This window comes from Ailuropoda melanoleuca, chromosome 13 (genome assembly GCF_002007445.2).
Source record: "Ailuropoda melanoleuca isolate Jingjing chromosome 13, ASM200744v2, whole genome shotgun sequence".
NCBI classification, from domain to species: domain Eukaryota; kingdom Metazoa; phylum Chordata; class Mammalia; order Carnivora; family Ursidae; genus Ailuropoda; species Ailuropoda melanoleuca.
The window spans coordinates 10,560,376-10,583,355 of NC_048230.1; the positions used below are offsets into that span (position 1 = coordinate 10,560,376).

Consider the following 22,980-nt stretch of genomic DNA (forward strand, 5'->3'; position numbering starts at 1 on the left):
GGTGGGGGGACTGAAATAAACACGTTATCCCTGCAATTTTTTTTTGTTCTTGACGCTCACTCCTGACAATATTTTTTCACACTTGAGTGAACACCCACTCCATCTCTCTCTCCCTTTCTCCCTCTTTTCTCTCTCTCTTTCTCTCTCCTCTCCAACTCCCTCCCCGCCCCCCCCACCTCTTACACGTCTCAGGTCATGTCGCTGCAGCTCCGGTGGAAATAATAAGATATAAACCACGAGGTTGTTATTTGCATAGAAATAGCATGGAGCCCCAGGCAGCAAGGGAGAAGGACACAGGGATCATTTGTCTAAAATTTTAATGAAAACTTTTGCTGAAGCAGAGATTTTTTTGAAACTTTCTTTCTCCCTGCTTTTCTCCTCCCCTCCTCACCCCACCCCCAAACCCCATCACTGATTTGACTTAACATGGTTCAATTTGAAGAGAAAGAGTTGACGCACCACATATCATACTCCTGTAATACAACAACATGTAAATTGTTTGTTCCTTTAATAGATATGAAGCTGGAGAGACACACATTCCCAACTTAATACATTGCATGTATGCGTTAAGCTTTTATGGCCACACTCCATCTCAGTGCACACGTGATGTTGCCTGTCATTAGCCGACCTGTTTTTAATTAGTTTAGACCTTCCTACCTTTTGCTTCCAAAGACTCTTACTTTTTAAAGGTTTTATTTTTGTAGCCAACAGTAGTAACCTGCAAATAAAATATTTTTTTATTTCTAGCGGTTTCCTGTTTTTTACTTTCAGTGTTTTTACTGTACATTTACACATTTTATTCATGGGCACAATCCTTTGCCACTGTGTCTTTTGTTCCAAAACCAGAAAGTGCTTTCCGCATTTGTATTTTTATCTCTTTCCCCTTGTTATCTTAGTATTTGTATAATCTCTTTCCTTGTCTGTCTTGCTCTTGGTTGCCCATAGTTATTTGTAAAACATTCGGAATATTACCAAGTTGAGAAGTGTGGTACCTGGGTTTTCTTAAGTGCTGCAGAAACAGATTTGCCATCTGAACTAAAGGCAGTGGGCTGGTGATTAGAAGCAGTCTGGATGACTTCATTTGAAACTTAAAACCAAGAACATCGGTCCAGCTCCTTGCGACCTTCTGGGGTGAGCTAGTGGTTTCAGGGCTGTTTCTCAGATGGGAAGACTAAAACAGAGATAAAGTGACTTGGCTCCATTGGCAGAGACTAAATCAGCATGAGAACATGAATTTCCATGTCCCCCAAGTTTCATTCAAGACGGGCTCAGTCCCTTGTGCTTAGTATCCATAAGGCCTGAGAAGAGAAGTTGCTCTGGTCATTTTCCTTTTTTTGCAAATGTCATGAGCATGATGGCATGACTTAGAGAAGCTTCCAAGGGTCTGCTGTGTCATGTCACCCAAGGTAGAAGACCATAGGTTCCTAGCTCTACCGATAATAGGCTATAGGTGGCAGATGGCTCAGAATGCCTCACCGAGTGGTAAGGCAGACCTGATGGACAAGCTACATGGCTTGAAGGGTGTCATGCTAGTCTGGGAAAGACAGTAACCTATGTGCTTGGGGAGCTGGCAAGATGGGACCTTAATGGACTGGGGACAGTTTGTATAGTCATAAACTCCTAAGTCAAGGTGCCACTGGGTATTTCCAGGAACTTTCAGATTTACTTGCCCCACCCTATCACTCCTCTCTGTTTCTTTGCAATATATTTAACATGACATTAGGTTGTGGGCAGGCTTGAAGGACTAGTATTGTAAGGGAACATTGATGTAAATGAGAGCTGCTAGTTCCCAGTCCATCCCCCAGACGTAGTGAGGTATACACAGAGAAATCAGAATTTGCGATTTATAGCCTGTCCTAATTGTCTGTGGAGATAGGCATGTGCCAATGGCTATGATAGATGGATTATAAATTCGTTCAGGAGTTGATATGTGACATTTTAAAGCTTCTCCTTTGGGTGGGTGGGAGGGAATCCCATAATCTCATCTCCCTTTCCCTGTTTCTACTGAATCTGCCAGGAAACAAAGAGTTTATATGGTGGTGTAGCTAGGGCTATATATGTTAGGCCTGTAGGGCCCTAATTGTAATCTTGCTTTTGAGACGATACAAGTCCTTCTCTGGATCTCAGTTTCCAAACATATTTTCATGTATCTGTGCAATATGAAATGTGAAGTTTTACTCACTTTGTTGGATACTATCAGAGTTCCTCCCATGGCACCAGTGACCTGTACTGTATGTTCTCTATACTCACCGTGACTCTGTGACACAATTAGAGAGTCATGGAGGCTCAGAAGGGAAGGAGAGAGGCGCGCCTGGCTGGCTCAGTCAGTAGAGCATGTGACTGTTGGTCTTGGCGTCGTGAGTTCGAGCCCCACACTGGGTGTAGAGATTACTTAAAAAAATAATTAAAAAAAAAAATTTTTTAAAGAGAAATAATTTCGCTCTTGCCATGAGTCAGCATTGTAACTTTCACAGAACTTAAAGAGCTGGAATGGTTAAGAGCATAGACACTAGAGCCAAATTACCTGGGTTTAATTCCTGGCTCTGCCACCTACTAGTTGTATGACCTTGGGGCAATTTTCTTAACTTTCCTGGGTCACAGTTGTACTAATTGTTAAATGAGGATAATAATAGTACCTGTTCACCAGGTCTTGTGAGGATTAAATGAGTTAATATAGGTAAATCACTGACACTGTTGTAGTGTTCCCTAAGATGAATATAGAGTCCTTCTCATTGCAACTCATGTTCCAGGCCCTGGGAAGGAAATACAAACACAACGTTCTCTATACTTTCTGATCCTTTGAGGGCAAAAATTCCTTTAAGAAAATGTTAGATGTCAGTCCTCCCATCAGCAGTACGTTCATGTATTGACTTTCCCAATGGATGTCATCTAAAGACAATCACCGTACTTTGGAAAGCCATTAACGTCAGAGGCACCATGTTCAGTCCTGATAGGGTAGTATATGTGTCAGTCATCTGTCTACAGGAGTCCCCAAGGACTTGTTGATACAATAGCCCATAATCACTCTAAGGATCAGACCAGCAATTTGCATTTTTAAAAGTCCCCAACTACCTATTTTCACAATAGACAGTCCCTGTACTCCGGAAGCTCCAGATGGGCTAGCTCTCCTTTTAAAGAGGGCATTTGAACTTCCTTTCTTAGTCAGCTTCTCTTTAGCATTATGAATGAGTTCTCAGAAAGGATTACAATGGGCACATCTCCTTAGTTTTCTAGCCCTGTTCTTCAGTTCCCCAAACACACACACACACACATAGACACATACACACACAAAATATGGGCAAACCTGGCCCCGTGTTGGGGGTGGTTTTGTGTTTCATTTGATGTTCCTCAGGTTTGGTAGTTCTTCAGGGGGTTGTTTTATGTTTCACCTTGGTTCCTTAGGTATGTTTGACTCCATTAGTGAGTCATTGTGATCTGCCCTCAGCCTGATGCTCTGGTTTGGGATCTTGCAGGGTAGAATTTCCCTTCAGAGTTCCCCTGGAAACATTGCCTCTGAGAGAGCCCTCTGTAGGTATGGTGGCTTGGAAACTAATGACTTGGGAGAACCTCAAATAAGTGTCAGTGCTGAACTTCTAGATGAAGTGGAAGCTCTGAGGCCCTGCCTGGGGCATTACATTTAGACTCAGGAATTACCATGTTGGACAGCCTCTTAAAATTTGCTGAAACTTCTTGAAGTTACAAAACCTTTAGATGGATGGATGGAAGGAAGGAAGGAAGGAAGGAAGGAAGGAAGGAAGGAAGGAAGGAAGGAAAGGAAGGAAGGAAGGAAGGAAGGAAGGAAGGAAGGAAGGAAGGAAAGAAAAAGAAAGAAAGAAAGAAAGAAAAGAGCAAACAAAAACTTTTGATCATTCCCCTCCCTGCCATTACTAGGTGAGTAACTTTGGCCTTTCATCTATTTGGGCCTCAATTTCCTCTTTATAAAACATATTTCCCATCTTAAGGTGAAGACCAGATCTCTTAACTTTAAATTCTCTTTAATTTCTAGTAGTCTTAGGCTGTGAAGATGTATATTAATTTGTAGCCAGGGAACCATGTTAGGCTGGAGCAGGGAGAGGATAGATTGGGGATGAGGATGGGTAAGATCTAAAATAGTTGCTACATATTAGGGTGTTATATACTAGAAAGATTACATATTAGTGATGTGTGAAGTTATTACATAGTAGCAAGATTAGGAATGGGAGTTGTAAAGCATAATTATTGAAAAAACTTGTTCATCTCATTTCTTATCCATATTACAAAAAAATAAATGCCACATAGTAATGATGGTGGTAACGTTGTTACTGTGGATGACAACAACTGGCCGTAGAATTATAATTATTGGGAGTGGAAGTTCCTCAAAAGTCCATTGTTTGAATTTCCTCTGTAACACCACTGCCAAATATTCATTCAGTTATGCTTGCAAAACCCAACTGAACAGGAGCTCAGTACTTTATGAGCCAGCCCCTTTCATCTATATGAAGTTCTTTCTTACATTTAGCTAGTCTGCTCCTTTGCATAGACAGACCAGTTCCTCTTAAAAAGTAGTGTTCAAAATTAGCAAAGCAGCTCCCAGGGTTATGGTGTAACCTGTGTGGAATTGAATGGAACTAAAATCTTTCCCTAGTACTTTGCTTTCAGAGTCTGGCCTTGTCTTAAGAACAAGCATAGTAAAGATGAAAATGCTATCGAAAGATAGAAAGGAAACTGGATTCATAAATAACATTCTTGCCAGCCAAAACTATGAAATAAGTCAGAATTACAAGAGGAACAGCTGAAACTTATACCATTTGGAAGTAGTCTGTAGAAGGTTGGGGGTCTGCAGTGTCATGGAGGCTTTAACAGCCTGATTATCTCCTGCTTCCCCACCACCTGCCTTGTTGACCCTATACACGGTTGGAGGATGTTTTCTTGGGTGCTGTGTATTTAGATACTAGTTAAAACTCATTGGGTCCAAAGTTAGGTAGTACTTATTTCAGGAATCAGTAAAGGTAATGTAGACTGAGGTACTCTAAAGCTCTAAGGGCACACAACCAAATCTAAAATGCTAGAATTTATTTCCCTCTCACATCAGTGAGCAGTCTCCGGCTCACTTTCTGTGTGTGCACCTTGGTCATCTCTCCGCCCTGTCTCCAGAGTGTTCATTCCAACTTTCAGGATTGTGCTGCTTTCTGAGTGTTGGAGTGAAGAAATGCCTCTGTCTTACAGGTTCCGTAGCATGCAGGGTCTCTGCACTTTTTGCCTCTAGCAAAACATTGTCCCTGAACTCAAGCTGAGAGCCCTCTTAGGACTGTGAGCATGATCCCTTGGGCAGAGCAGTTCAGCTTCTTCATTTTCCAGTCATATGTTACACCTTCTTATGCTGGATTTTCTTCACCTTTCTCTCTTTCTATAAATGTTCGTAGCTCTGTCTTTGCAAATTAGTGCTCACTGGAAGCTTTGCTATTCCATCTACCCTTCTCTTCTCCCTTTAACCTTTCTTCTCCCCAGCCCCAGCCTGAAACCCAAGTAAATTAGCTTCTCACCCCTGCCCCCCAGTTTAAAAAAAAAAAAAAAAAAAGAACCATATTCCTCCAACAGTGTCTGTTCTTGGATTTGCAGTCAGCAGCCATCTCCAATAACCATCAGGCTGTCAGCTTTGCAGCTCCCCACTACCTCCCACCTCCCCCATCACTCACCAGAGGAAAAAGAGAGCCAGAGCAAGAGCTTGAAATATATCATGCAATAGTGTATCATGAATTTGTTGTGAATCACAGCGGTGAAGCAGGTTTATTTATTTCTGAGACCTTAAATCAATACAAAGTAGGTCTCTTAGTTCTGAAGCTGGGATGGAGTGTGAAAAAATGAGCCCATTGTACTCTTAAAACTTTGGGGAAAGGAGATGACAGCTATATAATTCCATTTACCAGGCACTAGGGGCTTTAATGTGAAGGTGACAGGGAGCTCTTTGTGCATTTAGAGCACCATATCTTCTAAATAAAAGATCTGTAGACTTGATAGTGGAGCATAGCTCCAAGTTTAATAATCTCCAAGCATTAGACCAAGCCAATATGTTCCCAAGTCAGAGAGTTCCCCCCCAAACACTCATAAATTAAAAGTGCAAGAACTGCACACATTGGTAGATTAGGAATGCAAGGACTCCAGTCTTTCCTGGGAGAAAGACAGACCTGGGCTCTAGCTGTGCACAGGCTGCGGTGTGAATATGATAAAGACACAGGAAACGAGACTGTTTAGGAACCTGGCTCCTGGCTGTTCATCATTCTAGGGGGACATTCCCTAGAATGCTGGATCCAAATCTAGCTATGTCCCCTCTCACTCATAGTGGCCATCTTCACACATCTAATCAACTAATGTACACAGTCAGGAGTGTTGAATTATGAAAGGAGAAGCTTTAAGAGCTGGTTAGATTGAACTACAGATTACCATGCCCAAACGTCAAGTTTTTCTGGTTGATTCTTGACTGGTTCTTAATTTTAATAATGTCTCAGTGTCCGGAATTTAAGCCTTTCAAAAATAGTATGCACAGAAGAGAAATTGAGAAATCAGTGTTATTAAGGAAAAGAACCCACCCAAATTTCACTAACAGCATAAGATGCAAATATGAGAAGTGAAGACCATTGGAACATATAATCAAGTTTTGAGTATCTTCATTTTCTATCTGACCCATTGATAAAATATGCCTTTTCTCAATAGATAAAGCAGGTTTATGCAGCTCAGTAGAGCAACCCTAATATAATATGACTTTATATTACAGTTACTAGCTTAATTCAGGCTCAGGTAAAGAATTTCGAAAGAAAAACCCAGTGTCTGCACTGGGGAAAACTAAAAGGATGGGAAAATTGAACCACTCATTTTGCTTAAAAAAGGTGCTACACTTTTATAACACTAATATGGAAGATTTCTTTTGCTTGTAGTAGCTCAACTTGCTGAAAATATAAATCAAAGCTGAGTTTTTATAGAGCACTAAGAATTATGGCAGTTCATATGCATTCACTGGATGCCAGTTACGTGTAAAGTTCTGTTCTTGTGCTGTGGGTATACAAGGATGATTTCTGCTTTCATGGAGCTTCAGATTTAGACTTGAAAGACAGTAACAGACTTTTCATGTGTTCTAAGGGTAAAAAAATAAAATCGCTGCCCACCACAGTTAAATAAGAAAACACAAAACGGCTGCCGAGAGGAGCAGTTGGTGTGACTCCACAAGAAGCCAGGCCCCATCAAGCACTGAACTCTTTGCCTAGCCACTGGTGGGCACAGGCACACAGCCCTCTGCCTTTCCACACCAACCTCGTGTCTTATATCCTCGTCAGAAAACCACTGGGATTTTTGAAAAATTTTCCATCTTTTGAAAACATCTGATAGAAGAATGTTATTAAGACTATATGAAGAATTCTCACAACTCAATTATAAGAAAACAACACAGTCATTTTAATAATGGTTTTAATTTGGGGGTACCTGGGTGGCTCAGTCAGTTAAGCATCCGGTTCTTGATTTGGGCTCAGGTCATAATCTCAGGGTTGTGGGATGGAGCCCCATGTTGGGCTCCACACTCAGTGGGGAGTCTGCTCGAGATTCTCTCTCTCCTTCTGCCCCCCCAATCCCACACTCACTCTTTCTAAAATAAATCTTTTTTAAAAATTAAAAAATGGGTTTAATTAATTTTCTTTAAAAATCTGAGCAGACGTTTCATCAAAAAGATATGAGTATGGTAAATGAGCACATGAAAGGATGTTCATCATTAGGGAAATGCAAATTTAAAACCACTATTAGGCACCACTAAAATAAAGGAAAACTATGTTTTTAATAAAGAAAATTTTTTACTGACAGTACTAAGTTATTTGTGAGAATGCAGAACAACTGGAACTCTTGTACGTATTGGTGGGAATGTAAAACGGTACAGCTACTTTGAAAAAGTTTAAAGAAGAATGAGATCTTGCCATTTGCAACAACATGGATGGACCTAGAAGCTATATTGCGAAGTGAAATAAGCCAGTCAGAGAAAGATACCTTGTGATTTCACTCATATGTGGAATTTAAGAAACAAAACAAATGAACAAAGGAAAAAAGGCAAAATAACAGACTCTTAATACAGAGAACAAAATGGTGGTTTGTAGAGGGGAGTTGGATGGGGGTGACACGTGAAATAGGTGAAGAGGATTAAAAGTACACTTATCTAGATAAGCACTGAATAATATATAAAATTGCTGAACCATTTTGTTGTATACTTGAAGCTGGTATAACACTGTTAATTGTACTTCAATAAAAAAAAAGAAGAAAAGTTCAGCACCTTTTTTTAAAAAAAATATTAAACATTTGCCATACAACCTAGCAGTTCTATTCCTGGGAGAAATGAGATTTACATCCACACAAAAACCTGTCCACAAATGTCAATAGGAGCTTTATTCATAATTTCCCCCAAACTGGAAACTACCCAATTACCCAAATATCCACCAAGAGGCAAACAGATGAACAAGTTATGGTATTTCTATAAAATGGAATACCACACCGCAGTGAAAAGGAACTTCTGACACCTACATTGGCATAAATGAATCTCAGATGCATTACACTAACTGAAAGAAACTAGATTCCAAATACTATGTAACATATGACTCCATTTATATAACATCCTAGAAAGGCTAAAACTGTTGAGGCAGAATGCAGGGGAGAAGGAAATTGATTACAAAAGAGATAAGGGAAATTTTTTAATTCAAGTGTAGTGGACATACAATATCATACTGGTTTCAGTTATACAACATAAGTATTTCAACAGTTGTGTGCGTTATGAAGTGATCACCACCATACAACTAGCTACCATCAGTTATCATACAAGGTTGTTACCATATTGGGGTTTTTTAAAAGATTTTATTTATTTGTCAGAGAGGGGAAGAGAGAGAGAGCGAACACAAGCATGGGCAGTGGCAGGCAGAGGGAGAAGCAGGCTCTCCACAGCAAGGAGCCCAATGCAGGACTCAATCCCAGGACCTGAGATCATGACCAAGCTGAAGGCAGATGCTTAACCAACTGAACCACCCAGGTGCCCCACCATATTGTTAACTACATTCCTTCTATTGTACATTACATGCCCATGACTTATTTATTTTGTAATTAGAAGTTTTTACCTTTTAATCTCCTTCCCCTATTTTGTCCACCCTCCCACACACACACTTCTCTCAGGTAACCACCATTCTGTCTTCTGAGTCCATTTGTTTGGTTTGTTCATTTGTTTTTTAGATTCTGCATATAAATGAAACCATATGGCATTTGTCTTTCTCTGATTTATTTCAATTAGCATAATGTCTTCTAGGTCCATCCTGTTATCACAAATGGAAAGGTTTCTTATGGCTGAGTAATATTCCATTATACACCTACACCCCACACATCTTCACTATCCATTCATTTATTTTTCTTTCTTTTTTTTTTTTAAGATTTTATTTATTTATTCGACAGAGAGACAGCCAGCGAGAGAGGGAACACAAGCAGGGGGAGTGGGAGAGGAAGAAGCAGGCCCATAGTGGAGGAGCCTGATGTGTGAGGCTCGATCCCATAATGACGGGATCACGCCCTGAGCCGAAGGCAGACACTAACCGCTGTGCCACCCAGGCACCCCTATCCATTCATTTATTGATGGACACTTGGGTTGCTTCCATGCTGTGGCTATTGTAAAAAATGCTGCAATGAACATAGGAGTGCATGTATCTTTTTCAATTAGTGTTTTCATTTTGTTTGGTTAAATACCCAGAAGTGGAATTTCTGGGTCATATGGTAATTCTATTTTTAATTTTTTGAGGAACCTCCATACAGTGGCTGCTCCCATTTGCATTCCCATCACCAGTGCATGAAGATTCCCTTTTCTCTTCATCCTTGTCCAACGTTTGTTATTTCTTGTTTGTTTGTTTGTTTTTGATACTAGCCATTCTGACAGATGTGAGGTGGTATCTTATTGTGGTTTTGGTTTGCATTTCCCTGATGATTAGTGATCTTTTCATGTGCCTCTTGGCCATCTGTATGTCATCTTTGGAGAGCAGAATAGATCTTTGTCTATTCAGGTTCTGTGTCTATTTTTTAATTGGATTGTTCATTTTTTTTGATACTGAGTTATGTGCATTCTTTATATATTTTGGATATTTACTTATTGGATATATCATTTCCAAATACCTCCCATTCATTAGGTTGCCTTTTCATGTTGTTGATAGTTCGCTTCACTGTGCAAAACCTTTTTAGTTTGATGAAGTCCTATTGGTTTATTTTTGTTTTTATTGCTCTTGTCTGAGGAGACCAATCCAAAAAAATATTGCTAAGACTTATGTCAAAAAACTTACTGCATATGTTTTCTTCTAGGGGTTTTATGCTTTCCAGTCTTACATTTAAGTCTTTAAGCCATTTTGAGTGTACTTTCCTATATGGTGTAAGAAAATAGTCCAGTTTTATTCTTTTGCCTGTAGTTGTCCATTTTTTTCCAAAACCATTTATTGAAGAGACTGTCTTCTCCTTATTGTATATTGTTGCCTCCTTTGTTGAAAATTAATTGGCCATGTAAGCATAGATTTATTTCTGAATGCTGTATTCTGTTCCATTGATCTATGTGTCTGTTTTTGTGCCAATACCATAATCCTTTGATTACTTACAGCTTTGTAATATAGTTTGAAATCAGGGAGTGTGATACTTCCAGCTTTGTTCTTCTTTATCAGGAGTGCTTTGGCTATTTTGATCTTTTGTGGTTTCATAGAAATTTTAGGATTATGTGTTCTAGTACTGTGAAAAATGCCATTTTGATAGGGTACTTTGATGGGGATTGCATTGACTCTGTAGATTCCTTTAGCTAATGTGAACATTTAAACAATATTAATTCTTCCATTCCATGAGTATGGAATATCCGTCCATTTATTTGTGCCTTTTTCAGTTTTCTTTTATCAGTGTTTTATAGTTTTCAGTTTCACCTCCTTGGTTAAATTTAATTCTAGGCGTTTCATTCGTTTTGTTGCAAATGTAAGTGGGATTGGTTTCTTAAATTCTCTTTCTGCTAGTTAATTACTAATCTATAGAAATACAACAGATTTCTGTATATTAATTTTGTATCCTGGAACTTTACTGAATTCATTTATTCTTATAGGTTTTTTTTTTTTAATTTACTTGAGAGAAAGAGTGAAGGAGCAGGGGGAAGGTCAGAGGAAGAGGGGAGAATCAGACTCCCTGTTGAGCAGGAAACCTGACGTGGGACTGATTCCAGGACTCTGGGGTCATGACCTGAGCTGAAGGCAGACACTTAACTTAACCGACTGAGCCATCCAGGTGCCCCAGATCTAATAGCTTTTTGGTGGGGTCTTTGGAGTTTTCTGTATAGTATTATGTCATCTGCAAATCATGGCAGGAAATAGGTATTTACTTCTTTTCTAATTTGGATGCCTTTTATTTCTTTTTCTTGTCTGATTGCTGTGGCTAGGACTTCCAATACTGTTTTGAATAAAAGTTGTGGCAGTGGGCATCCTTATCTTATTTCTGATCTTAGAGGGAAAGCTTTCAGCTTTTCACTGTTGAGTATGATGTTAGCTGTGACTTTGTCATCTATGCCTTTTATTATGTTGAGGTATGTTCTCTCCATACCCATTTTGTTGAGTTTTTATTTTAAATGGATATTGATTTTTATTAAATGCTTTTCTGCATTTATTGAGATGATCATATGATTTTTATATTTCTTTTTGTTAATGTGGAGTATTACATTGATTCATTTGCAGATATTGAACCATTCTTGCATCACTGGAATATATCCCACATAATCATGGTGTATTAACTTTCTAATGAATTGTTGAATTTAGTTCGCTAGTCTTTTTTTTTTTTTTTTTTTTTTTTAAGGATTTGTGCATTTACATTCATCAGGATATTGGCCTGTAATTTTTTTTTTCCTTTGGTGGTGCTTTGTGGTTTTGTTATCAGGGTAATGCTGGCCTCATAGAATGAGTTCAGAAGTATTCTTTTCGGGGCACCTGGGTGGCTCAGTTGGTTAAGCGGCTGCCTTCAGCTCAGGTCATGATCCTAGGATCCTGGGATCGAGCCCCGCATCGGGCTCCCTGCTCAGTGGAGAGCCTGCTTCTCCCCCTTCCTCTGCCTGTCGCTCTGCCTACTTGTGCTCTCTCTCTCTCTCTGTCAAATAAATAAATAAAATCTTTAAGGAAAAAAAAAAAAGGAAGTATTCTTTTCAATATTTTAGAATAGTTTGAGGAGGATACATATTAACTCTTTTTTAAATGGTAAAATTCACCTGTGAAACCATCTGGTCCTGGACTTTTGTTTTTTTGGAGTTTTTGGTTACTGATTCAATTTCATTAATAGTATTTGGTCTGTTCAGATTTTTTATTTATTCCTGATTCAGTCTTTGAAGATTGTATGTTTCTAGAAATTTATCCATTTTTTTCTAAGTTGTCCTATTTGTTGTCATATAATTGTTCATTGTAGTCTGTTATGATCCTTTACATTTCTGTTGTTTTGGTTGTAACTTCTCTTTCATTTCTGATTTTATTTATTTGGGCCCTCTCTCTTTTTCTTATGAGTATGGCTAAAGGTTTATCAATTTTGTTTATCTTTTCTAAGAACCAGCTCTTAGTTTCATTGATCATTTCTGTTGTCTTTTTAGTCTGTTTCATTTTATTTCCACTCTGATCTTTATTATTTCCTTCTTTCCACTAACCTTGGGCTTTGTCCTTTTTCTAGTTCATTAGGTTTAAGGTTAGGTTGTTTATGTGAGGTTTTTTTGTTGTTGTTGTTGTTTACTGAAGTAGGCCTGCAATGCTATGAACTTCTCTCCTTAGAACTGCTTTTGCTGTATCCTATAGATTTTGGAATGTTGTGTTTCCATTTTCATTTGTTTCAAGGTATTTTTTGATATCCTCTTTGATTTCTTCAGTGACCCATCGGTTGTTTAGTAGCAAATGTGGTGTTTATCCTCCACATGTTTGTATTTTTTTCCAGTTTTCTTCTTGTAATTGATTTCGAGTTTATACCATTGTGGTCAGAAAAGATGCTTGATGTGATTTCAGTCTTCTTAAATTTATTGAGACTTGTTTTGTGGCCTAACATATGATCTGTCTTGGAGGATGTTTCATGTGCATTTGAAATGAATGTATATTCTGTCGGTTTTGGATGGAATGTTATATACACATACACATACATATTTGTTAGGTCCATCTGGTATAATGTGTCATTCAAAGCCACTGTTTCTTTGTTGATTTTTCTGTCTGAGTGATCTATCCATTGATATAAGTGGGGTATTTAAGTCCCCTGCTATTATTGTATTACTGTCAGTTTCTCCTTTTATATTGGTTAATATTTGTTTTATGTATTTAGGTGCCCCTATGTTATGTGTATAGGTATTTGAAATAGTTATATCCTCTTGTTGGATTGATCCCTTTATCATTATGTAATGCCCTTCTTCGTGTCTTATTACAGTATTTGTTTTAAAGTCTGTCTTGTCTGATATAAGTATTGCTATTTCTTTTATTTCCATTTGCATGGAATATCTTTTTCCATCCCTTCACTTTCAGTCTGTGTGTCTTTAGATCTGAAGTGAGTCTCTGATCTGAAGTGTAGGCAGCATATAGGTGGTCTTGTTTTGTTTTTGTTTTTTTTTAATCCATTCAGCCACCCTATGTCTTTTGATTGGAGCATTTAGTCCATTTATGTGTAAAGTAATTATTGATAAATATGTACTTACTGCCATTTTTTTTTTTATTTTCTGGATGTTTTTGTTAATCTTCTCTGGTTCTTTCTTCTCATACTCTCTTCTTTTGTGATTTGGTGACCTCTTTAGTGTTATGTTTACATCCCTTTATCTTCTGTGTATCTATTATAGATATTTGGTTTGGAGTTACCATGAGTTCATATATGACATCCTGTGTATATAGAGCTATTTTAAGTTGATGGTCACTTAAATTCAAGTGCATTCTAAAAGCACTACATTTTCACCCCCCAACCCACATTTTATGTTTTTGATGTCATATTTTACATCTTACTATTTTGTCCCACAATGCCGGGATCACGCCCTGAGCCGAAGGCAGACGCCCAACCGCTGTGCCACCCAGGCGCCCCTATTTTGTGTATCTTTTGACCTCTATTGTAGGTCTGGATGATTTTCACTACATTTGTCTTTTAACCTTCATGCTAATTATGTAGATAGTTGATCCACTACCTTTACCATATTTTTGCCTTTACCAGTTAGACTTTTTCTTTATAATAATTTTAATAATTTTCTTATTTCTAGTGATGGCCTTTTCCATTTTAAGAAGTCCCTTTAATATTTCTTGTTAAGGCTGGTTTGGTGGTGATGAACTCCTTTAGCTTTTGCTTGTCTGGGAAACTCCTTATCTCTCCTATTCTGAGTGATAACCTTGCTGGGTGAACTGTTCTTGGTTGTAAGTTCTTTCCTTTCAGCACTTTGAATATATCATGCCACTCTCTTCTGGCCTGTAAAGTTTATGCTGAACAATCAGCTCATGGTCTTATGGGGGTCCCCTTGTACATAATAAGTTTTTCTCTTACTTCCTTAAGATTCCCTCTTTCACTATTGACACTTTGATTATACTGTATTATAATTAATATAGTGATGTATAGTATAGTGTTATGTCTTGGTGTGGATCTCCTTGGGTTCATCTTATTTGGGACTGTGTTTCCTGGATTTGGATGTCTGCTTCCTTCCCCAAGTCAGGGAAATTTTCAGCCATTATTTCTTCAAACAGGTTTTCTGTCCCTTTCCTTTTCTCTTTTCTTTCTGGGACTCCTATAATGCAAATGTTAGTATGCTTGATGTTTTCCCGGAAGTCCCTGAAACTATCCTCATTTTTTCATTCTTTTTTTTCCTCTTTGCTATTCTTGTTGTGTGGGTTTAACTACTCTTATCTTCCACATTGCTGATCCATTCTTCTGCATTATCTAATCTGCTGTTGATTCTCTGTAGTGTGTTTTTCATTTCAGTTATTGTATTCTTCTGATTTGTTCTTTTTTATATTTTCTCTCTTTGTTAATGTTCTTATTGTGTTCTTCCATTCTTTTCCTGAGTTTAGTGACCATCTTTATGATCATTACTTTGAACTCTTTATCTAGCAGATTGCTTATTTCCATTTCATTTAGTTCTTTTCCTGAGATTTTTGTCTTATTCTTTCACTTGGAATGTGTTCTCTCATCTCCTCATTTTGCTCAACTCTCTGTGTTTGTTTTATGTATTAGGTAGATCAGTTTTATCTCCTAGTCTTGAAGAAGTGTCTTTGTATAGAGATTATCCTTTGGCGCCAGTAGCATAAAACCACCCTGTTCACTCAATCCAGGTACCCCCTGGGATATCCCCTGTGGGCCACGTGCACCTTCCTGTTGAGGCTGAGCCACAGTTAGTGCAGACTTGCTGGTGTGTGAGGCTGGCCCCTCAGGGCAGGGGTCACTGGAGGAGAGGGGCTCTGGTGTTGCTCTGGTGTTGGCAGAAGCTACCCCTGGGTGTGGGGGGGTGGGGAGTCCATAGGGGAATGCTGGAGTGTGGTGAGTAGTAGCTAGCAAGGGAGATGGAGAGTGTCACAACTGTCTCTCACCACCACCGGGCCAACTAGGTAGAAGAGGGGGTGAAGAAAATTGTACCTGCCCACGCTTCCTTCCATGGAGAATGTTCCAGCAGATCTCTGCCCCTCTAGCACATGCCCTAAAATTAGTCAGTGAATCTCCTTCACATGTAACTCCCACACTTCTCAAACTACTGCCTCTGCACTGGGATTTGGAGGGTGTAAAATTGTGTGAGCCCTTTAAGTACAGTCTGTTTCCTGCTGCCCTCCTAGACATAAGCCCTCCTGGTTTTCAAAGCCAGATGTTATGGGGGCTCTGCTTCCTGGTGCAGGTCCTCTGAACTGAGGAACCCGGTGTGAGGCCTGGACCCCTCATTCCTCAGGGAGGACCTCTGTAGTTGCAATATCCCTCCCGTTTTTGGGTCACCATGCCAGGGGCGTGTGTCCTGACTAGACCTAATATTGCCTTGCCTCCTCATCTTGATGTGGCTTTTTCTTTATATTCTTAGTTGTGTAAAATCTTTTCTGCTAGTCTTAAGCTCATTTTCAGAGAGAGTTTTTCTGTATGTAGTCATGGTTCTGGGTTGTCCGTGGGAGAGTGTGAACTCAGGGTCTTCTTCACCATCTCGATCCTGCCTCCTAGAGGGAAACTTCTGGGGTGATTTTGATGGTGGTTTATGAGTATATATATTTGCCAAAATTCAAAGAATTCTACACCTAAAAATGATTTTTTTCTACATGTAAATTATACATCAATAAACCAGACTTTTAAAATTTTCCATATTTGGAAGCTAATTTATTGTCAGTACATTCAAGTCTGTAGATCAATGAACAATTGTTGGATCCCTGAGAGAAGTGATTTCTCTTTGGCAGTTTTCACTCCAGAAGCCTATGCCTTTGCTCATACATTTGATAGGTAAGCAGTCATGTGGCTCTTCTCTACCCCCATTATATTAAAAATGCATTTCTGTTCCTCACACAGTCCACCTTCAAATCCTTGTCATCCTTCTGCCATCTGACTCATTCCTCTGTTTTCCTCACCTCTCAGTAAGCAGAGGTCTTCCAGTGGCCTGTATCTCCATCTCCCCTCGGTTAAATATCTTCTCCCACCACTGATTACGCAGTCCCTTTTACTCCCAATTTACCCATCAGCAGACCCGATCACTTCATAATACTGCTGTGTGTGGAGAGGTTTTTGATCTTGCAGTGGGTGGTCTTGAATCCAGTTGTGGCTCAGGTCAGAGGCTGGGTCCCTTCTGTACCCCCAACTCTAGACTACCAGCTGCCAGCCAGCACTCCAGTTTGCCAGTGACAAGTGGCAATGAAGAGGGGAGAGGAAGTTGTAACCCTGAGTCTGTGTATCAAGAGGCTGTGTTTTGGGAACCCCAAATGTTCTTGGTTGCATTGGCACCGGTTCTGTCTCCCTAGAGATTTAATTCCATTCACCCTTGGATATATTCCTGGAGAAACGTTTACACAGTAATATGTGCTGCACCACTTAAAATTGTTAATTGGAGATTGAATTACTTGTCAGCTTTTAAAAATGTAGTCCTCTCAGGTCAGGGAGGAAGGTGTCAGCAGCATGAGTAGGTGAGCTATTGCATTTTTTTCTTTCCCTTCCTCTTTTCTCCCCCTCCCTTTTCCTCTCTCATTTTCCTCCTTTCTTTTGTCCCTATTTTACCACTTTTTTCCTGCTCCCACTTATTTTTTTTCCATATCTGTCTCTCTTTCTGCCTTAGCCAAACCTTTATCAATAACTTGACAGATCCCACAGTGACTCTAATATCTGGAATCATGAACGAAGTCCAGTAATGATAATTGCTTGGGAAATGTACAAAACCCCTCCTCACATCCTCTTGAGGATGGAAATATTCTAATGAGAAGGAGGATTGCAGCAAGGACTCAGTTTGTATAGCCTAAATTCTTAAATGCGAGAGGAATTTTATACTTCCTGCTTCTTTAAATAGAGGATTGCCCTGACCCAAGAATTGTTTAAAGGGGGAAAGGTTGGCTAAAGGGGGGAAAGCAGCAGATTTCATTTTTTATTCCATCGATATGCATCATTATTTTTCACATCTTCAGCACATGATTGCAAATATTTGCCTGTAAGCCTAAAGGCCCCCAACATAATGTGTATATCAGGACAAAGGCAGTTTTTTTTAAAAATTGAGCTAAGTTGCGTCTATGAAACTTGGAAATCTCAATGCCTGTGCTGACAGATATCCTGACAAGTAAATACTATACTCATTCAGTATTACATAGTGATTTCATTTGCACAAAACCTCACAATGCTCTGCCACTTCAGTCAAACGTCTGGAGCGCTGGGGAAAGGAAGAACGTGTTTATCTTGATCTCCAAAAAGGGATTTAAGGGAGAGAGCAGGCGGTATACTAGACTGTTTTCATTGCCTGTCAGCTATGGTAAACCTGAGCTGTCTGCAGTGTCTCTAGATAAGCAGCAACAGCAGCAGAGGCCTTAGCATGTATGTATGACTGCATTCATTTGTACTTCTTATGTATTTCAAAATTTCCAAAGGCCATGTAGCATCTTCGGTGGAGCCTTTAACAGTGTGTCTCTGCTCATCACTGGCTTTTATGTGGTGCCCTTCATTCTCAGGTCTGCCAGCTGCAGTGAATGAAGGGCTGGATGAGGCTTAAGTTTATATTGAGTGGATGAAGATCGTCTTTCCCCTCAGAGTCGGCCCTTGTTCAGTTCTGTGGGGAGGGCACTCTTCAGCGGCGGCCCCTGACATGGTGCCTGTGCCTAATATTTTACGGTACTGCTTCTGCACCTAAACCCGGGGAGCAGCAACGGGGGGCCTCGGGAGCCACTTCTGTTAGAATGGCTCCTGTGTTGAAATATGATTACTGATGCTTGTTGGGAAGATAAATTAAAAGTTTGCATCACGCGGTAGAAAATGTGAGAAACGTAATTTGGGAAAATGGAAAATGGCCAGCAACTCGATCTGTGTAGCAATGTTTATGTCGCAGTTGAAACGCTGATGAATAAAGCTCACCTACTTCATGAAGATACTAAGTCGGTGAGGGTTGTTCACCCCACATTTTTCTGTGAAATGTTGGTAGGGCGACACCCAAGAATAAAACAGTGGTGCCGTCTATGTGGGCTCTTTTCTTTGCCTTCCTAGATGCTGATCAGGGTTTGCGTAACTGTTCCAGCGTGATCATTCCAGAGTTAGGCAGAATGGATTTTGTCCTAGCCCAGATTCTGCTTCTTTGGTTGGAGCTTTTGTTGTCAAGTATTCTAAAATCATTAAAACCACTTGAGTCAGCAATGACCCCTATAAATCAGGAGCGATTGTGTGCACCCTCATTCTACTGGTGCCTGCTCCGAACATACGGTCATTGAAGATGAACCGGAGGGTACTGCTTTCCCGTGACCGATTGTAAAGTAGCTATGATTGTTAGCGTTTGATTGTGATTAGTGAAGCAGGTTTCATTTCTGCGTGTCCTTCCCTCCCCACCCCCACGCCCTAAGATAGGGCTGGTCAGAGAGAGCCATTTGGAGGCTCTGTTAGTCTAGCCTATAATTTTTCCCTTTAACTCCCAAAGTAAATGAATTTTCTCACATGACAAACATTTCTTTAGTCCAGAAATAGTGTCCTTGGTTGTGGTAAGCCCTGGTTAGGTTTCTTTCTGAATCCAGTGTACAAACACTGCCTTTTCAGAACAATGCCAAAGCGTCAGAAGCTGAGTTTTGCTTGTAAAAGGAAGATGTGCTAGGTGATTAAACTCTTGCTCCCTCCAAGTTTGTCTCCCATTAATTTATATGAATATGGGATGGAATGGGCAAGTGGCAGAGCCTCCAAGACTAGCCCTGGTCCTGGATGCTCTTTCCTTTTGAAATGAGGGACAAAGATGTGTGAGGAAGATGTATTCGGACAGCTGAGCAGCTCTTGGTCTGCTTTGGTCCCTTTTGCCAAGATTGGTCCTTCTTTAATCCATCACTCATTTTGGAGGGATGTGAGGTTCTTAGAAGATGGACATTATCAAGTACTAGAAATAGTGTTTCCTAGGAAAGAAAACCACCTTTCTGAGTAGGAAACAGCCCCAGTTCTCCTCTAGGCAGCAAGGAGTTCTTGGCTCCTGACATAGATTGTGAATATCAGATATTCAGGGTCAGTGCAGTGTCTCCTTTTTATTTCTTTTTCCCCTTTCCAATTTTATTTTAATAATTAAAAATACTGCTGATCACAGTGAATGACTTCTGGCAGAGAGGCGGTCTGTCCCAGAAGGACCAGTTGTGGGCCATCGGGTTTATGACGTCCATAAAACCAGAGCCAGATCAGAGCATGGCCTCCCTGAGTGACAGGGTTTTTGCTTCCACCAGGGTCCCGCATCAACTGACTGCTTTGGGTATTTGTTTTGGGTTGGTTTTTTGTTCTGTTTTGTTTCCTGATGCATGTGCGACTATACATGTGTGCACACATTTAAAGATATAAATGAAACAGGTATGTAATGCCCTCTGCCTGTTAGAAAGACTAAAGCCATCAAAATAACAAATGGCGTGTATTTGCTAGAATGTCAAAGTTATGAGTTTATTTTGTAATGATGTGCTCCTGCCTTCATGAGGTAAACTGGCCGTGGCGGAGGTGTTATTAGTAATATGGACTCAGTGGAGCAGAAAGCCAAGTGACCGAGAGATCAGTGTATCAGTCAGAGAGAGGGCAAATGGAAAGAGACAGCAGGAGAATGAGAAAGGAGCCACAGTGCCTGGGCTGAGATTAAAGACAGACTGAGAGGAGGGGGGGGAGCCCAGTGGTCACATACAGTCTCCCCTATTCCTGGGGCTCCTTCAGAGGACTTGCCGACATGTCGCTCAGCTCAGGGCTGTCTACAAAGACTGGTTCTCTGCACTTCCTTACCAAGGAAAGCACTTTTGCTTTCCATATTCCTTTCAGAAGACTCTCTTCCTCCCCTCCCAGCTGAAGTTCAGTGGAATGGAGGCCAGCTGGGTCACACTGAGGTGATGACTTTGGTGGCCAACTTCCTCGTCCTTTTCAGGGACTTGATGTCAGGGCTGACCCAGCATGGAGGGGAACATCTCAAAGCTCCTAACAGGAAGGGGCAAGATGGGAATATACAGGTAGAATTTGCTGGCCTTCCCTTTATTAGATTCTTCCCAGAGACTGAAAATGAATGAAAGTTACTAAGGAAGCAAATTTGTGTTGTGGTTATTTTCTGAAGGAGGAGAGGAGAGGGAAGAGAAAAGGTAAAACACAGTAAGCGCTCTACAACTGTTTAGAGCTCTCCAGGGCTACCCTAGATGACTGGCAATTACTACACACTCAGCAGTTTGCAGTAGTCCGTGATCAGGCTGCCCGGCTTCCATTGCTGGGTCAGAAAACCTCCCTCCCTGAAAGAAATTATTAACCAGTCTTCTAGGGGAGAGAAACCCTACAATTTCCAAGTCCACGAATATTTTTTCTTCCTATTTTTTCTCCTTCTTTAAAGGAAACTTCCTGGTTTCCAATTGCAGGTGCCTTTCAACCTCACAGGGGTTAAACTCCTCCAGGGATATACCGGGGATAGAGGCCTTCTGTATTCCCTGGAACCTTGGGAGAGAAGGACAGAGGAGAGGCGGGCTTGGGTATAAATCACTGCCCTCCACCCAGCACACAAAGACGACTTTAAACTCAAAGGTTCATGTGTGTATGAGATGCTTCCGGATTTTGCCAGCCTTAAGACTTGCGTGTGGGGACCAGCTTTAAAAATCAGATGTAAGGGGAAGAGTAATCCTTTAAAAAAAATTAGGGATGCAAACCTCACAGCATTTAAGTGAAACTTGTCACTGAAGATTGTCAAAAGACAAGCATGTTACCTCTGTGTATATGTGCAACAATCCGCCAGCCTGCAGACACTGGGGTAGCCTGCACCTCCGGGTCACAACCTCACCTCCCTCCCCCCCCACGGTTCTAGCTGAGTCGAAGTGTGCTAACACCTGTCTGTGGCAGCTAGGAGGGAGAGGGAGAGGCTTGCTGGTTTTTAAATTGCAACGGTATCTATGATTGTTCAAAAAAAGCCGTTTTTATTTTCTCAGCTTTCTTTTTAAGACAAATGTCCAGATAGTCCCTCCGAACAACCCACAGAGGCTGGAATCTGTGTCTTGTGGAGAAAAAAACCCATTTTAGTGAGAATCACAGAATAGACTTTGCCTTTATTTCTGTCAAGACAAGTGTCTTCTCTTGCTTGTTCCTCCAGGTCCTTGGGCGGGAGGTATACACCTCCAATAACCAGCTCGGGGGCATCCAGATCATGCACAACAATGGGGTGACCCACAGCATCGTTTGCGATGACTTCGAAGGGGTTTTCACTGTCCTGCACTGGCTGTCTTACATGCCTAAGGTGAGCGCTTCCCAGCCAGCAGACAAAGCTCCCAGCACCTGGCCTTCCCAGCACAGCTCACGCAGCCTTTTTATTTGAGGTCTCCTCTTTATGGTGGAGAAACTGTTTAATGAAATATTCCTAAGTTACTGCTTTCTCTTTTTCTTGCAACCATCTTTGGGCTTCTACCTTTAAAATGCCTTTGGATTTCATTGGTTAGACCCCTTTCCGATGTTTTCCCCAGTCACAGAAGCCTTGATGGCCTATCTGGGCTCAGATCACTGTGGGTTTTCTCTTTCATAATAGCCATCCGTCCCCCCCGGGAAGCTTCCCATCAAGTGTGGGTACACGGAAATCAAGAGTCAGAATGTACCACTTTTTGCCAGGCTCCTACATGAGACTTGAGACCTGGGCATGTTCTCAGGGCTTGGCATACAGCCGGGATGCCTGTAGCTGATGACTGGGACAGATGGGTACGATTCTGTATTTGGTACCTACTGTCCTTGTAACGACTGTGGCTGCATCAGGACCATGGGCCTGCTGTTTTCACTGATTGCTGTGCTCTTTCCTCCCAACCACTTTTAGAGTGTGCGCAGTTCAGTTCCTCTCCTGAACTCCAAGGATCCTATAGATAGAATCATCGAGTTTGTTCCCACGAAGGCCCCATATGATCCTCGATGGATGCTAGCAGGCCGACCTCACCCAAGTAGGTATATATTTGAGGGTCCGGTAGTACCCTGGCCCTCAGGTTGTCAGTCTTCCTTTTAATCACTAACCAATTGCTGCACAGTAGTATGTGACAAAACAGAGCTACTAAAGGAGCTGTGGAAATGAGACAAATCTTTAAAACAGCTCTCTAAAGATCAGGGTGGAAAATCCTTCAAGAACAAATGAGAACCAAATGAAATTAGATGTATAAGTCAGTCACTGAGGCATACGCAGGGCAGTCACTAATACATTCCTTCTGTTAATTCTTTTATTAAAGCACTTATTACTTAACAGGTTCAAATACTTTAAAACAGTTAAATCTAAGCAATAAAGTCGTAGAACCTTTGACCGTCTAGGCTCTGTAAACAGAGATTAATCAGATCAGTTTTATTTTTTTTTAT

At 40.6% G+C, this 22,980-nt stretch overlaps 1 protein-coding gene across 7 annotated transcripts in view; it reads left to right on the forward strand.

The window, feature by feature from the left end:
- The window catches only part of ACACA (acetyl-CoA carboxylase alpha), a 277,490-nt gene that overhangs the window by 212,909 nt on the left and 41,601 nt on the right, over nucleotides 1-22,980 (forward strand). For all 7 annotated transcript variants that reach the window (XM_019805579.2, XM_019805581.2, XM_019805580.2 and 4 more), the window contains 2 exons: nucleotides 21,749-21,892; nucleotides 22,457-22,577. In XM_019805579.2, the coding sequence (XP_019661138.1) occupies nucleotides 21,749-21,892; nucleotides 22,457-22,577 (265 nt within the window). The remainder of the gene's footprint in view (nucleotides 1-21,748; nucleotides 21,893-22,456; nucleotides 22,578-22,980) is intronic.